Raw genomic sequence first — 16504 nt, 5'->3', positions numbered from 1 at the left:
CTTCTTCTTTGGGATGTATCTATCCTGCGCCTTCCAAGTTGCTCCCAGAAACTCCAGCCATTGTTGTCTTGCCATCATCCCTGTTAGTGACCCCTTCCAATCAATTTTGTCCAGCTTCTCTTTCATGCCTCGATAATTCCCTGTACTCCATTGTAATACTGATACATCTGACTTTAGCTTCTCCTTCTCAAAAGGCAGGGAGAATTCTGTCCTAGGTAGGTAAAGTATTGAAGGTAGCAGAGGAAGGTAAGCAGGGTAGGTAGATAGGTAGGGTACGTGTGGGTGGAGTAGGTGGGTAGGTAGAGAGAGTAGGTAGGGTAGGTGGGTAGGGAGGGTAGGGGAGGTAGTTAGAATAGACAGTCAAGACAAGTTGATAGATTGGACAAGCAGTCTGAATGGACAAACAGGAAGGATGGATAGGCAGACAGATATATAGGTCGCATAGACAGATGATCAGAAAGACAGAGAGACAGATAGCTAACATAGATAGATCACTGCGTCCCCTCATTTGAAGAAGTTTTTTGCTTCTTGACATCTTAGAGAAATCGAAGGCAAAGCCAAGGTGGATCTTTACATGTTTATTGGCTTCTTCCATTCTATAAAACAAACTCAGGCTGATTTGCAAGCTCGAGGAGCACTAAGAGGAATATAGATTGCGTCTAGAAGGGAGCCATGGGGAAATCGGCGGTGGGGGGTTGGGGGACCAGCAGGATTGGGTGGGGGTATCAGTGGTGATGTCATCCCAGAGGCAGAGGGGGATTCAGAGCTCCAGTTTTGGTGGCAGAAGGCATGGGGACGGGGTCAAGAAGGGATACCCAGGCCAAATGGATGGATTGCCCAAAAACGTGGCTGCAGAATCTCACTCCTCCATTTCACCTACCAACCCCACTCCTTCCTCATCTTCCATCACCTCAAATAGTTTTCATCTGATAGTTAACTCACAGAGATTTTCCTTTCAAAGAAGTACTGGGATAGCAGAACCGGAGGCACCAAGGGTTGGGGATTTTGAGGAGGTGCGTGAGATTCGGAGGGAGTGTGTGGGATTCTGAGGAGGCGAGGGGAATGGATGTAAGACTGAGAGCGAAGCACATTGTCTCCACAGGGGTAGGGAGCGGAATATGACCCCAGACTATTGGAGAACAGGGATCCCATGGAGAGGGCAAGGCCGGGTCCGATGGGACAAGGGATGAAGGAACAGGGTAAAATCCACCACTGAAAAGCAGCAGTCAAAGGTCACGTACTGCAAGCCACCAATGGCAGGAGCCAGATCACAGATCCGGAGGGGTCGATCCACAGAACCTGAAGTTCGCTGACTCCCTGGACTGGGGCCGGATCAGAGAATTCTGACCTTCTGGCAGAGTCCCGGTGAGGATTTCGGTGCTTTGGGAACAAAGAGAGCAGAATCACATGCACAGTGACACACGTGGGGGTCAGCTCGATCCCAACCCAGGCTCTTGCTGCAGGGATAGGTTGTGGGGTTGGGAGGGGGTGGACTGGAAACGTTGGCATTTTGTCCCAAGATGACCCTGTCCTGACATTCTTCCTGCGGCGAAGGACATCACCAACATGATAGGGTGGAACCACCATTTCTAATCGTCTCCACCACACAGCGCTAGAAGAACGCTACTGTAGTCCCCCGACGTATCACTCTAGGAATGAAAACAGAAAGGGCATTTATTTAACACACCATGCAGATAAGGATGATGCCTTCAAAGATGAAAGATTAGCTCTATTTGACGCACATATGTTGAAACCTACAGTGAAATTCATCATTTGCGTCAAATCAAATCAGAGAGGATTTTGCAAAAGTCGCCTACATAACACATTCACGACTCACCATCCCTAACCGCACGTCACTCGCGGGCTGTCCCCAGCACATCCTCAGACTGTGTTGATATTGACAAGAACAGTGCATTTCACTGCCTGTTTCAATGATTCCACACACCACTAATAAAATCAAATTTAATTTTCAATCCAGGCATCTTCCTGCTATACCTCTTCTGCACTCTCTCTGGAGAAGGAAGTTGCTTAGGCTTATTTGTCACATGTACATCGAAATGTCAAAACGGACAGTGAAATGCGCTGTTCGCGTTAGTACCCAACACCGTCCGAGAATGTGTTAGGGGCAGCCTGCAAGTGTCCGACAACAATTTCCTAATCCTAACCCGGATATCCATGGAATGCGGGAGAAAACCAGAGCACCCAGAGGAAACCCACGCAGTCACAGGGAAAATGTACAAACTCCTTATAGACAGCAGCAGGAATTGAACCCTGATCGTAGAGATGACACTGTAACAGTGTTATACTATCTGCTACCGTAAAACGCATTTTACAAACGTTGGCTCATTCATGGAGTTCCCCAACTGGTCCACAAACCACCACCTTCTTTCCTTGAGGTCTTCCTGTTACAAGAACCACCCCTTGTAATAATGATCAGTGAGGCACCGAGAACCTCTATGGACTGACAAGTAACTTTTATTATTTGAACTAAAAAAGCAGGTGGGTTCACACTCTTATCTACCCGTGTGCTCCCTACTAGAACCCCTGACACTCCATGAACAGCCAATGAAGAGAAAAGGATATTATCCGGGAAAGGAGTCTCCGCTGGCCAGGCGTTCCTTGTGGTCCCGATCTCCTCGTGTCCGTGGGGTCCTCCTTATCCGCGATGCTTGGTCTCTGGCTGCTGGAGAGTTATCGCCCCTGTGTATTTGGAGCTCCTGAGTCTAATACAGTTCCTCATCAATTGAACCATTGGATCTCCACCCCATTGGCTCAATCTCACCTGACCTACCTGGGACACCTTCTTACTGGTCATTGTACAGGGCTACAGCCAACATTGTTCCATGGCTCTGCCCACCCCAGCCTTGAGTATTTGTGTCTTTACACTCTGACTGCTCCAAACCAGTGAAATGAGGCAACCCAGACAGAGTCTAATGAGATTACCGATGCAAGTCTGGCATTTTACAAGTAGCTACTCCTCTGAGAATGGTCTCAGGTATATTGCTCTGATTAGATTGTCCCAGAACAAGAATCAGATCAGAGTCCATTCCCTCTACATAACAAATGGATACTTGGTTGAGAATGGTCTCAGGTTTAGCAGATCATTACCTGAAGCTTCATGTGTCCACATTCAGTTGCTCTGATTAGATTATCCAAGAGCAAGAAACTGTTCAGAGTCCACAAAATGGGAGGGAAACAAAGACAACTGGTTTGTCTGCTTCCCCTGTCCCTGATCAGGCTGAAGTTCCTTCTGGCCAACATTCCCAATCCATCTCCGTCAGGAATGCTCCAACTAGGACCACTTTTGGAGCGATGGAGCATGAGAGGAGACTTCATAGAAGTGTATAAGTTTATACATGTCCCTTTAGAACAGAGATGTGGTGGAATTTCTTTAGCCAGAGCGTGATGAATCTGTGGAATTCATTGCCACAGAATGCTGTGGAGGACAAGGCACTGGGTGTATTTAAAGTGGAGGTTGATAGCTTCTTGATTAGTCAGAGTGTCAAAGGTTATGTTGAGATGGCAGGAGAGAGGGGTTGAGAGGGATAATAAATCAGTCATGATGGAATGATGGTGCAGACCTGATGGGCTGAATGGCCTCATTCTGGTCCTACGTCTTATAGTTCCCCACTCACCTAGCTTCACCTAACTTCTGCCAGCTTGTACTCCTTCCCCCCCCACAACCTTCTTATTCTGACGTCTTCCCCCTTCCTTCCCCGAAGGGTCCCGGCCCGAAGCGTCGACTGTTAATTCATCTCCATAGATGCTGTCAGACCTGCGAAGCTCCTCCAGAACTTTGTGGGTGTTGTCATTGAGATAAGTAGATGGACAGGGGACGATTGGAGGGCAATGGGCCAAATGCGGGCAGGAAGGACTAGCTCACTGGGCGTCATGGCAACGTGGAGGTCATTACAGCTCAGGGCGTTCTGGAGTTCAAAGTTCAATTCCAGTGATGATGTAAGGGGTCTCTGTACGTCCTCCCTCCAAGGGATTTCTCCGGGTCCTCCTGTTTCCCCTCTACAGGCCAACAATGTACCAGGTAGGTTAACTGATCACTGTAAATGTCCCATGATCAGGTTAGGGTTAATCGGATCCCGCCGAAGGGGCTCAGCCCAAAACATCGACTGTACTTTTTTTTCCCACAGATGCTGCCTGGCCTGCTGGGCTCCTCCAGCATTTTGTGTGTGTTGCTCGGACTTCCAGCGTCTGCAGATTTGCTCTTGTTTGTGAGAGAAATACGAGTTGGGCTGAAGTTTCTCTGCTCTACGCTAGGGGTTCCCAATCGTTTTTACGCCACAGACCCCTACCATTAACCAAGGGGCCCCCTGCCCTACGCTCTTAAGGAGCCAGATTAGACTTTACAAGAACCTTCTCATTTTGTGACCACAAATTCAAACTGGTCACCACACTGGAGTTGGGAGTTCAGCTCTGGTGCTGTCAGTAAGGAGTTTGTACAACCTTCTCATGTAGGTGTGGATTTCCTCCCACAGTCCAAAGGCAGTTCGAAGGTTAATTGGTCCCGTGATTGGGCGAGGGTTAAAAAGGTGGGTGCAAGGTGACATGGCTTGTTGGGCCAGAATTAAACTTTAGGCATACACATGCATAGAGCTAAACAAAACAGCATTGCTGCGGGGACAGGGACAGGGTACTAAATACAATACGTACCATCACACACAGCACACATACAGTCACACACAGTCACAAAAAAATAACATTTGCACAAGTGCTCAGTTCCGCATTTTGTGCTTGTCGGTTAAGATTTCCAGCAGTGGCAGAATCTCGTGTGTTTAGAAAGAGGTTAAGGGTGTGAGACTTGCCTCGATGAAGGAGTGCAGTGAGGCATCGTACATCTTCTTGAATTCCTGGCGGATGTTCATCAAGTCGATCTCACTTCTGGAAATCATGATCCTGGTCAGAGTCCTGTCATCCGTCCCGGCTCCCTGGAAAACACACACCAGGGGAAGGTCAAAGTCAGAATTCAGATTCAAATTCTTTTATTTATCACATCTGCATCCAAACATCCACTCCTACAACAGCCACCACCTCTACCACAGGGACAAAGGCAGTGTATGACACGCCTGCCTTTACTAGACAAGGCAATCAGTTATGTTACCGCTTTAGAAAGCTTCTTCTCTGAAGTATTATAATTCCCCATTCTGGCCTCTTATTTCTTATAGACAATAGATACAGGATAAGGCCATTCGGCCCTTCGAGCCAGCACTGCCATTCACTGTGATCATGGCTGATCATCCACTATCAGTATCCAGTTCCTGCCTTATCCCCATAACCTTTGATTCCACTGTCTTTAAGAGCTCTATCCATCTCTTTTTTGAAAGCATCCAGAGACTTGGCCTCCACAGCCTTCTGGGGCAGAGCATTCCATATATCCACCACTCTCTGGGTGAAAAAGTTTTTCCTCAACTCCGTTCTAAATGGCCTACCCCTTATTCTTAAACTGTGGCCTCTGGTTCTGGATTCACCCACCAGCGGGAACATGCTTCCTGCCTCCAGCGTGTTCAATCACTTAATAATCTTATATGTTTCAATAAGATCCCCTCTCAGCCTTCTAAATTCCAGAGTATACAAGCCCAGTCGCTCCAATCTTTCAACATATGACAGTCCTGCCATCCTGGGAATTAACCTTGTGAACCTACGCTGCACTCCCTCAATAGCAAGAATGTCCTTCCTCAAATTTGGAGACCAAAACTGCACACAGTACTCCAGATGTGGTCTCACCAGGGCCCTGTACAGCTGCAGAAGGACCTCTTTGCTCTTATACTCAATTCCCCTTGTTATGAAGGCCAGCATGCCATTAGCTTTCTTCACTGCCTGCTGTACTTGCATGCTTGCTTTCAGTGACTGATGTACAAGAACACCTAGATCTCATTGTGCTTCCCCTTTTCCTAACTTGACTCCATTTAGATAATAATCTGCCTTCCCGTTCTTACCACCAAAGTGGATAACCTCACATTTATCCACATTAAACTGCATCTGCCATGCATCCGCCCACTCACCCAGCCTGTCCAAGTCACCCTGCATTCTCATAACACCCTCCACACATTTCAAACTGCCACCCAGCTTTGTGTCATCGGCAAATTTGCTAATGTTACTTTTAGTTCCCTCATCTAAATCATTAATATATATTGTAAACAGCTGCGGTCCCAGCACTGAACCCTGCGGTACCCCACTGGTCACTGCCTGCCATTCCGAAAGGGACCTGTTAATCGCTACTCTTTGTTTCCTGTCAGCCAGCCATTTTCAATCCATGTCAGTACTCTGCCCCCAATACCATGTGCCCTAATTTTGCCCACTAATCTCCTATGTGGGACTTTATCAAAGGCTTTCTGAAAGTCCAGGTACACTACATCCACTGGCTCTTCCTTGTCTATTTTCATAGTTACATCCTCAAAAAATTCCAGAAGATTAGTCAAGCACGATTTCCCCTTCGTAAATCCATGCTGACTCGGACCAATCCTGTTACTACTATCCAGATGTGTCGTAATTTCATCGTTTATAATTGACTCCAGCATCTTTCCCACCACCGACGTCAGGCTAACCGATCTATAATTCCCTGTTTTCTCTCTTCCTCCCTTCTTGAAGAAAGGGACAACATTCGCCACCCTCCAATCCACAGGAACTGATCCTGAATCTATAGAACATTGGAAAATGATTACCAATGCGTCCACAATTTCTAAAGCCACCTCCTTACGTACCCTGGGATGCAGACCATCAGGTCCCGGGGACTTATCAGCCTTCAGACCCAACAGCCTATCCATCACCATTTCCTGCCTAATATAAATTTCCTTCAATTCATCCATTACCCTAGGTCTTTTGGCCACTATTACATCTGGGAGATTGTTTGTGTCTTCCCTAGTGTCTTCTCCTCACCTTGCCCCGGTGCCCCTCCTCTTTCCCTTTCTCCCATAGTCCACTCTCCTCTCCTATCAAATTCCTTCTTCTTCAGTCCTTTTCGCTTTCCCACCTATCACCTCCCAGCTTCTCACTTCACACCTCTCTCCTGGCTTCACATAGTCATAGTCATACTTTATTGATCCCAGGGGAAACTGGTTTTCGTTACAGTTGCACCATAAATAGTAATAAAACAATAAATAATTAAATAGTAATATATAAATTATGCCAGGAAATAAGTCCAGGACCAGCCTATTGGCTCAGGGTGTCTGACCCTCCAAGGGAGGAGTTGTAAAGTTTGATGGCCACAGGCAGGAATGACTTCCTATGACGCTCTGTGTTGCATCTCGGTGGAATGAGTCTCTGGCTGAATGTACTCCTGTGCCCGCCCAGTACATTATGTAGTGGATGGGAGACATTGACCAAGATGGCATGCAACTTAGACAGCATCCTCTTTTCAGACACCACCGTCAGAGAGTCCAGTTCCATCCCCACAACATCACTGGCCTTACGAATGAGTTTGTTGATTCTGTTGGTGTCTGCTACCCTCAGCCTGCTGCCCCAGCACACCCATCACCTTCTAGCTTGTACTCCTTCTCCCATCCTCACCTTCTTATTCTAGCATATTCCCTCTTCCTTTCCAGTCTTGACAAAAGGTCTCGGCCCGAAACATCGACTGTTTATTCCTCTCCATAGTTGCTGCCTGACTTGCTGAGTTCCTCCAGCATTTTGTGTGTGGGGAGCAGACTGGTTTCTGTCTCTACAGAGAGTGGAATGCGCTGTCCAGTGTATTGACTGGTTGCCTCACAGCCTGGTACAAAAACACCAATGCCCTTGAATGGGAAATCCTACAAAAGGTAGTGGTTACAGCCCAGTCCATCACGGGTATAGCACTTCCCACCACTGAGTGAATCTACACAAAGTATTGTCACAGGAAAGCAGCATCCATCATCAGCAACCCCACCCCCCCAGGACAATCTCTCTTCTCACTTTTACCATCAGGGAGAAGATACAGGAGCCTCAGGACTCACACCACGGGTTCAGCAACAGTTATTACCCCTCAACTACCAGGCTCTTGAACCAGAGGGGATAACTTCACTCAACTTCACTCACCCCATCACTCAACTGTTCCCACAACCAATGAACTCACTCTCAAGGACTTTCCATCTCATGTCCTTCATATGTATTGTTTATTTATTATTATTAGTGCTTTCTTTTTGTATTTGAACAGTTTGTTGTCTTCTGCACTCTGATTGAACACCGTAGCTGGGCGGTCTTTCATTGATTCTGTTATGGTTATTATTTTATAAATCTATTGAGTATGTCTACAAGAAAATGCATCTCAGGGTTGCATATGTTGGCGTATATGTACTTTGCTAATAAATTTACTTTGAACTTTGGTGGTGGAGAAGGTGGTGTTTGACAAGAGGTGTTTTAGGGTCTCTTTGATGGATGTACGAACATACAAAGAGTGGGGGATAGGGACCATACGTGGGCAGAAGGCATTAGGTGCCCTTAGCTGCAATGGTTCAGCACAACATTGTGGGCTGAAGGGCCTGTTTCTGTGCTCGTGTTCCCTGTCAAACACCGCCATCTGCAGGTACCTCACAGCACTGCAGACCATTTTGATAATGGAAATCGATCCCATTTCTTCACTGTCACTGGGTCTAAATCCTGCAACACTCCCTCACCAGAGAGACAGCTGCTAAAGTTAAAGTAAACTTATTATCAAAGCACATATATGTCACAAATCAAACCCTGAGATTCTCTCAAAGACTCTCACAAATTTCTACAGATGTTGAATTAAATTGAATTGAATTTTATTACTTACATCCTTCATATACATGAGGAGTAAAAATCTTTGTTACGTCTCCATCTAAATGTGCAATGTAGATTTTATAGTAATTTATAATAATAGCATGTACAACAATATAACATAGAAATACAGTTGCATCAGCATGAATTAATCAGTCTGATGGCCCGGTGGAAGAAGCTGTCCCGGAGCCTGTTGGTCCTGGCCTTTATGCTGCAGTACCATTTCCGGATGGTAGCAGCTGGAACAGTTTGTGGTTGGGGTGACTCGGGTCTCCAATGATCCTTTGGGCCCTTTTCACACACCTGTCTTTGTAAATGTCCGGAATAGTGGGAAGTTCACAACTACAGATGCGCTGGGCTGTCCGCACCACTCTCTGCAGAGTCCTGAGATTGAGGGGAGTACAGTTCCCATACCAGGCAGTGATGCAGCCAGTCAGGATGCTCTCAATTGTGCCCCTGTAGAAAGTCCTTCATCCATCTGAGGTGAAAGAGGCGCGGTTGTGCCTTTTTCACCACACAGCCGGTATGTACAGACAGTGTGAGATCCTCGGTGATCTTTATGCCGAGGAACTTAAAGTTGTTCACCTTCTCAACCCCAGATTCATTGATGTCAATAAGGGCTAACCTGTCTCCATTCCTCCCGTAGTCCACAACCAGCTCCTTTGTTTTTGCGACATTGAGGGAGAGGTTGTTTTCTTGACACCACTGTGACAGGGGAGGGGAGGCACTACACAGCATCAGAAAAAGCTGCAGAAAGTTGCAAACTCAGCCAGCTCCACCATGGGCACCAGCCTCCCCAGCATTCAGGACACCTTCAAAAGGCGATGCCTCAAAAAGGCAGCACCCACCAATAAGCAGCCCCATGACCCAGGGCACGCACTCTTCTCATTGCTACCATCAAGGAGGAGACTTTTGATAGCTTCTCTACATAGATTGAGTGTATGTCCATAAAGTGACGCTAGGCACAGGAGCGTCTGTACATCAGGGGACTGACAGGAAATGATAAAGTCGTGGTGATTGGGGGTGTGGAGGGGTGGGTGGGTGGGTGGAGGTGTTGCTTGGGGAAAGTAACTGTTTTTGAGTCTGGTGGTCCTGGTGTGGATGCTACGTAGCCTCCTCCCTGATGGGAGTGGGACAAACAGTCCATGAGCAGGGTGGGTGGGATCCTTCATAATGTAACTGGCCCTTTCCCGGTACCTCTCTGTATATACGTCCATGGTGGGAAGGCTGGTGGCAGTGATGCATCCGTAAGGCCAGTGATGTTGTGGGGATGGAACTGGACTCTCTGACGGTGGTGTCTGAAAAGGGGATGCTGTCCAAGTTGCATGCCATCTTGGACAATGTCTCCCATCCACTACATAATGTACTGGTTGGGCACAGGAGTACATTCAGCCGGAGACTCATTCCACCGAGATGCAACACTGAGCATCATAGGAAGTCATTCCTGCCTGTGGCCATCAAACTTTACAACTCCTCCCTTGGAGGGTCAGACACCCTGAGCAAATAGGCTGGTCCTGGACTTATTTCCTGGCATAAATTACATATTACTATTTAATTATTTATGGTTCTATTACTATTTATTATTTATGGTGCAACTGTAACGAAAACCAATTTCCCCTGGGATCAATAAAGTATGACTATGCATTGGGCAGTTTTGATGACCCATTGTAGACAATTTCATTACACAGTGCATTGAGGTGGAACAAGGAAAGACAGAAAGAGAACACAGAATAAAGTGTTACATTGCAGAGTGGTGGGTGCCTAGAATGAGCCCCCTTGAGTGGCGATGGAGGCAGGTTCTAGATTCAAGTTGTTTAATGTCATTTCCAGTACACGAGTATAAGGGAGAACAAAATGATTGTTACTCCAGATCTGATGCAGCACAAAAAAAACACAATAAGATAAATACATAAGGCAGCTTACTGACAGAGACATTGTACTTTACCTTCATGGACTTGTATAACCGCTCCGCAAAGAACAACGGTTTGTTCTTGATGGAACGCACTAGGAGAGACAGAGAAAGGAAAACTTTGGGTGCATCACAATTGTACCTTTATCATCTAGAGGTCCCCAACACTGGTCTGTCAGCAAGTAAAATCTGAATTCACCTTGTGGAATTTAATGACAACCAGGTGGTAGAAGCAAGTTTAATGATATCTTTCAAACAGAGTTATGGGTTGCAGGCCAGAAATATGTCTCCACCAAGGGAGATGTGAGGTGCTCCCTCCCTCCGCTAGCCTGCAGGTCACCAATGAGAAAGGTGTAGCACCTGCATAGCCCCCACCCCCCCCCAACACTCACCCGTCACGTGAACCCATGGGAGCAGGCGGTGGATGGTCGCTTGAGCAGGGGGTACCGATCACACGTCCTGGTTATGTCACCACTGACGCCAGGCGGACAACCTCTGGACAGTACTGATAATGGCTTGGCTGACCGTGGTCTGAAGACACTGCCCAAAAGGCAGCAATGCCAAGCCACTTTTATAGAAACATCTGCCAAGACCAATCATAGTCACAGAAAGACCATGACTGTCCACCTCAAACAACATGGCAGATATCGAATGAACGAAATGGAATTGAAATTGCTTTATTATTGTCATATGTACTGTTATACAGATGAGATCATTGCACAGTGCACTGCGGTAGAATGAGATAAAACAGTAACAGATGCAGAATGAGGTGTTACAGTTACAGAGAAAGGGCAGTGCAGGCAGGCAAATTCATGAGGTGACCTATTAACCTACAACCCAATTGTCCTTGGACTGTGGGAGGAAACCGGAGCACCCGGAGGAAACCCACACTGTCGTAGGGAGAGTGTACAGACTCCATCCGTGTAGCGGCAGGAATAAACCTGGGTCACTGGCGGTGTGCTGACCCTGCCGCAATTTCTGTCTTTACGCCAGGTTTCCGGCAGCCTCCCAGCCCAACACCAAGTCGTTCGCAAAGACTCACCGACTCCAATCAGCCCGTACATTAGGTCTCCCGACATCTCGGTCTTGATGGCCTGCTCGATGTCCCTGTTGGTCAGTTTAATGTAATCCTGAAATACTGAAAAGGATGTGAATCGTCAGCCAGGGTGGGTCAGTGAGTGTGAGAGTCAGAAAGTTATGCTGCAGCCAGATGGATATATTTTTTATTTTAGGTTCAGAGATCCAGCACGGTAACAAACCCCACCAGCCCAGCGAGCCTGCCATGCACAATACACCCATGTGACCAATTAACCTACTAATCCATACGTCTTTGGACTATGGGAGAAAAGTGAAGCACCCAGAGGAAACCCAGGGAGAAGATCGAAACTCGCAGACAGCAGTGGGAGCTGAACCTGGGTCACTGGAACTGTAAAGCGTTGTGCTAACCACTACGCTTGATAGCATAGTTCTGCCCCATGTCCCACACACCGCCATCCACAGGGGTGCGGCACGGTAGTGTAGTGGTTAGCACAACGGTTTATCGTACCAGCGGCCCGGGTTCAATTCCCGCTGCTGCCAGTAAGGAGTTTGTACGTTCTCACCGTGACCGCGTGGGTTTCCTCCCACAGTCCCGACAAGTACCGGTTAGGTTAATTGGTCATTGTAAATTGTCCCGTGACGAGGCTAGGGTTAAGTCGGAGGGTAGCCAGGTAACACGGCTTGAAGGGCTGGAAGGGCCTGTTCTGTATTGTGTCTCAATGAATAAACAAACAGCCTTAGACGTTGAAGTGTCTGTCTATTCGTTACATAAACGAATGTGTAACTTCTCCTCACCAAAGATGCGCATCGGTATTCTCATACCTGGGTGTTTCAGGTTCAACGTCCGTGCATAGAGTGCACCTTCAACTCAAAAACCAGAAAGTGCTTTTCACAAGGCTGTGTGAGGCTCATAATAACGTCGCTGTTGTTGTAAAGTGTGGGAACAGTGCGTGATTTCTGCAATAACAGCACGTTATGTTCAGACTGGGTGAGGACACAGGAAAGGTTCTCCAGGGTGCTGCCTGGATTAGAGAGCGTTACCTATAAGGAGAGGTTGGATAAATGTGAGCCACGCACACAAAATGCTAGAGGAACTCAGCAGGTCAGGCAGCCTCTGTGGAGAGGAACAAACAGTCAACGTTTCGGGCCAAGACCCCTCCTCAGGACTGAAAAGGAAAGGTGGAAGATGCCAGAATGAAAAGGTTGTGGGGTGGGGGAGGAGGGCAAGCTGGAAAGTGACAGGTGAGAGGGAAGATGGGGGTGTGAGGGAGGGGAGATGAAGTGAGAAGTTGGGAGGTGGGAGGTGGTAGAAGTGAAGGGCTGGAGAAGAAGGAATCTGGTAGGAGAGGAGAGAGGACTATGAGAGAAAGGGAAGGAGGAGCACTGGGGGGTAGGTAGGTAGGTGAGGAGAAGGGAAGAGGTGAAAGGGGAAGCAGAATGGGGAAATGGAAAAAGAGAGAAGGGGAATGAACTTGGGTTGTTTTCACTGGAGTGATGGAGGCCTGTTAGAAGCTCATAAATTATAAGAGGCAGAGATGGATTAGGCAGTCAGAATCTTTACTCTGGGATAAAAATGTCATGTACCAGAGGACAAGTACTTAAGGTGCGTGGGGGAAAGCTGAAAGGAAATGTGCTAGATTTTTTTTACACGGAGAGAGGTGGCTGCCTGGAGTGATGGTGGAAGCAGATATGACAGAGGTGTTTAAGAGGCTCTTAGACATGATTATGCAGGGAATGGAGCGTGCGAATCATGTCAAGGGCATACTTTTAAGGTGACTGTTGAAAAAATATATAAACAGTAAAAGACAGGCGAGAGCAGATATCGGACCGCTGGAAAATGACTGTGGAACAGTGGTAATGGAGGACAAAGAAATGGCGGTCGAACTGAATAGGTATTTTAGACCATAAGATATAGAAGCAGAATTAGACCATTTGGCCCATCAAGACTGCCCCAACATTTCATCGTGGCTGATCCAATTTTCCTCTCGGCCCCAATCTCCTGCCTTCTCCCCGTATCCTTTCATGCCCTGGCTAATTAAGAATCTAATCAATCTCTGCCTTTAATATACATAAAGACCTAGGCCACTTTTATTTTTCCAGGTCAACATGGTTTTCTCAAGGGAAAATCTTCCTGACAAATCTGTTGGAATTCTTTGAAGAAATAACAAGCCGGACAGACAAAGGAGAATCAGTTGATGTTGTGTACTTGGATTTTCAGAAGGCCTTTGACAAGGTGCCACACATGAGGCTGCTTAACAAGCTAAGGGTCCATGGAATTACAGGAAAGATTCTAGCCTGGATAAAGCCGTGGCTGATTGGCAGGAGGCAAAGACTGGGAATAAACAGTACCTTTTCTGGTTGGCTGCTGGTGACTAGTGGTGTTCCACAGGGGTCTGTGTGGGGTCGCATCTCTTCACGATGTATGTCAAGGATTTGTATGAAGGAATTGATGCTTTTGTGGCCAAGTTTGTAGACGATACAAAGATAAATGCAGGGGTAGGTAGTGTCGGGAAAGCAGGGAGTCTGCAGAAGCACTTAGACCGATTGAGATAATGGGCAAAAACTTAAAGATGGAATATAGTATAGGGAAGTGTATGCACAAGGATTAAAAGCATAAGACTATTTTCTAAACAGGGAGAACATTTAAAAATCAGGGGAGCAAGGGAATTTGGGAGCCCTCGTGCAGGATTCCCTACGGGTTAACTTGCAGGTTGAGTTAGTAGTCAGGAAGGCAAGGGCAATGTTACTATTCATTTTGAGAGGACTAGAATAAGGACAAGGATGTAATGTTGAGGCTTTATAAGGCATTGGTGAGGCCTCACTTGGAGTATCGTGAACAGTTTTGGGCCCCTTACTGAAGAAAAGATGTGCTCACATTGGAGGTGGTCAAGAGAAGGTTCATGTGAATGATTCCAGGAATGAAAGGGTTAATGTGTGAGGACCATTTGATGGCTCTGGGCCTGTACTCACTGGAATTTAGAAGAATGAGTGGGAGCTCATTGAAACTTACCAAATATTGAAAGGCCGAGAGAGTGGATGTGGAGAGGATGTTTTCGATGGTGGGGGAGTCTAGGACCAGATGGCACAGCCTCAGAATAGAGGGACATCCATTTAGAACAGAGATGAAGAGGAATTTCTTTAGCTAAAGAGTGGTGAATCTGTGGAATTCATTGCCACAGACGGCTGTACAGGCCAAGTCATTAGGTATATTTAAAGTGGAGATTGATAGGTTCTTGATTAGTGAGTGTCAAAGGTCACAGGCAGAAGAGAGTGGATTTGAAATGAGTTAATAAATTAGCCATAATGGAATAGCGAAGCAGACTCGATGGGCTGAATGGCCTAATTCTGCTCCTACGTCTCATGGTGTTTTTAACGAAAAAACGGGGAATGTCAGAGGTCGTGGTGACTATGTGGACTGGGTGGAGGGACGGGGAAGGGATGGGGGAGGGGACGGGGGAGGGGACAAGGTGAAGAGCAGACGCTCTCTCAGCCCAAGTCATACACATTGGAGAACGGGAGGGTGGGGGAATGGGGATGGCGTCAGGAATGCTGGGGGGTACAGGGACTGGGAAACATCGTGGGTGAACTCACCCTTCCTGAGGTGGGCGTAACTCCTGGTGCACAGTATACTGATGAACTTCGATTCCATTGAGGCAGATTCCTCATCACTGGAGCTGCACAATTCCTGGGAATCAGAAGGCATCGGAATTATATCTGCATTCATGGAACCGGAGAGAGGCCTCTTTAACCACTGTGGTGTCTCTCTCCGCACGGACCCCTCCCTGTCTCACCCACCACAAACCCCACACGTTCCTTTCCTGATCTTCACAGAGACAATTTGCCCCCAGCTTTTTCTGGGGGGGAGGGAGGATGGGGTGAGACCTGCACTGTCTCCTTCCCAGGGGAAAGACTTTATTTTATTTAGAGATACAGTGTGGAACAGGCCCTTCTGGCCTTACAAGCCTCACCACCCAGCAACCCACTGACTTAACCCTCGCCAAATCATGGGACAATTTACAATGACCAATTAACCTACCGACCCTGGACTGTGGGAGGAAACTGGAGCACCCGGAGAAAACCCCCATGATCACAGGGAGAACGTACAAACTCCTTACAGGCACACACGGGAATTAAACTCTGAACTCCAGGATGCCCCAAGCTGTAATAGTGTGGCACTAACCGCCACACTACCATAGCACCCCAGCTGTAAGATAAAGTACGCTCTCCATGCCCGCTGATAGCGATTCTCACACAGGTGAAGCGCCCCCTCCAGATTTCCCCCACCACTGACCCACCACACTAACTTACGGAAAGAGCTAAATAGAGTGGATGTGGAGAGGATGTTTCCTACAGTGGGGAAGCCTAGGACCAGAGGGCACAGCTTCAGAATACAGGGACACTCATTTAGAACAGAGATGAGAAGGGAGTTCTTCAGCCAGGGGTGGTGAATCTGGAATCATTGCCACAGACGGCAGTGGAGGCCAAGTCATTGGGTAAATTTAAAGCAGAGTTCTTGATTAGTCAGGGTATTGAAGGTTAAGGGGATAAGGCAGGAGAATGAGGTTAAGAGGGATAATAAATCAGCCATGATGGAATGGTGGAGCAGACACGATGGGCTGAAAGATTTAAATTTCCCATGTCTTAAGGTCTATCTTTAAGGTGGAGGTGGACAGGTTCTTGATTCATCAGGGCATCAAATATTATGGAGAGAAGGCAGGAAAACGGGGTTGAGAGAAAAAATATATCAGAGATGATGCAATAACAGAGCAGAGTTGATGGGCTGAATGGCCTAATTCTGCTCCTATGGCCTTTTCCCATTCAATCCTGGCATGC

General features: G+C 47.3%; 1 protein-coding gene across 1 annotated transcript in view; it reads right to left on the bottom strand.

The window, feature by feature from the left end:
* Positions 1 to 1175: 1175 nt before the first annotated feature.
* Positions 1176 to 16504, bottom strand: part of anxa6 (annexin A6) — a 100609-nt gene continuing 85280 nt past the window's right edge. Inside the window, exons 21-25 of the mRNA XM_063053031.1 lie at positions 15263 to 15356; positions 11676 to 11771; positions 10670 to 10728; positions 4818 to 4940; positions 1176 to 1649 (exon numbers count right to left, since the gene is read on the bottom strand). Of these exons, the coding sequence (XP_062909101.1) occupies positions 1590 to 1649; positions 4818 to 4940; positions 10670 to 10728; positions 11676 to 11771; positions 15263 to 15356 (432 nt within the window). The 3' untranslated portion in view covers positions 1176 to 1589. The remainder of the gene's footprint in view (positions 1650 to 4817; positions 4941 to 10669; positions 10729 to 11675; positions 11772 to 15262; positions 15357 to 16504) is intronic.

This window comes from Mobula hypostoma, chromosome 7, assembly GCF_963921235.1.
Source record: "Mobula hypostoma chromosome 7, sMobHyp1.1, whole genome shotgun sequence".
In the NCBI taxonomy this organism is placed as follows: Eukaryota; Metazoa; Chordata; class Chondrichthyes; order Myliobatiformes; family Myliobatidae; genus Mobula; species Mobula hypostoma.
The sequence above is the reverse complement of the archived record's forward strand: the minus strand, read 5'-3'. Positions and strand labels throughout refer to the sequence as shown.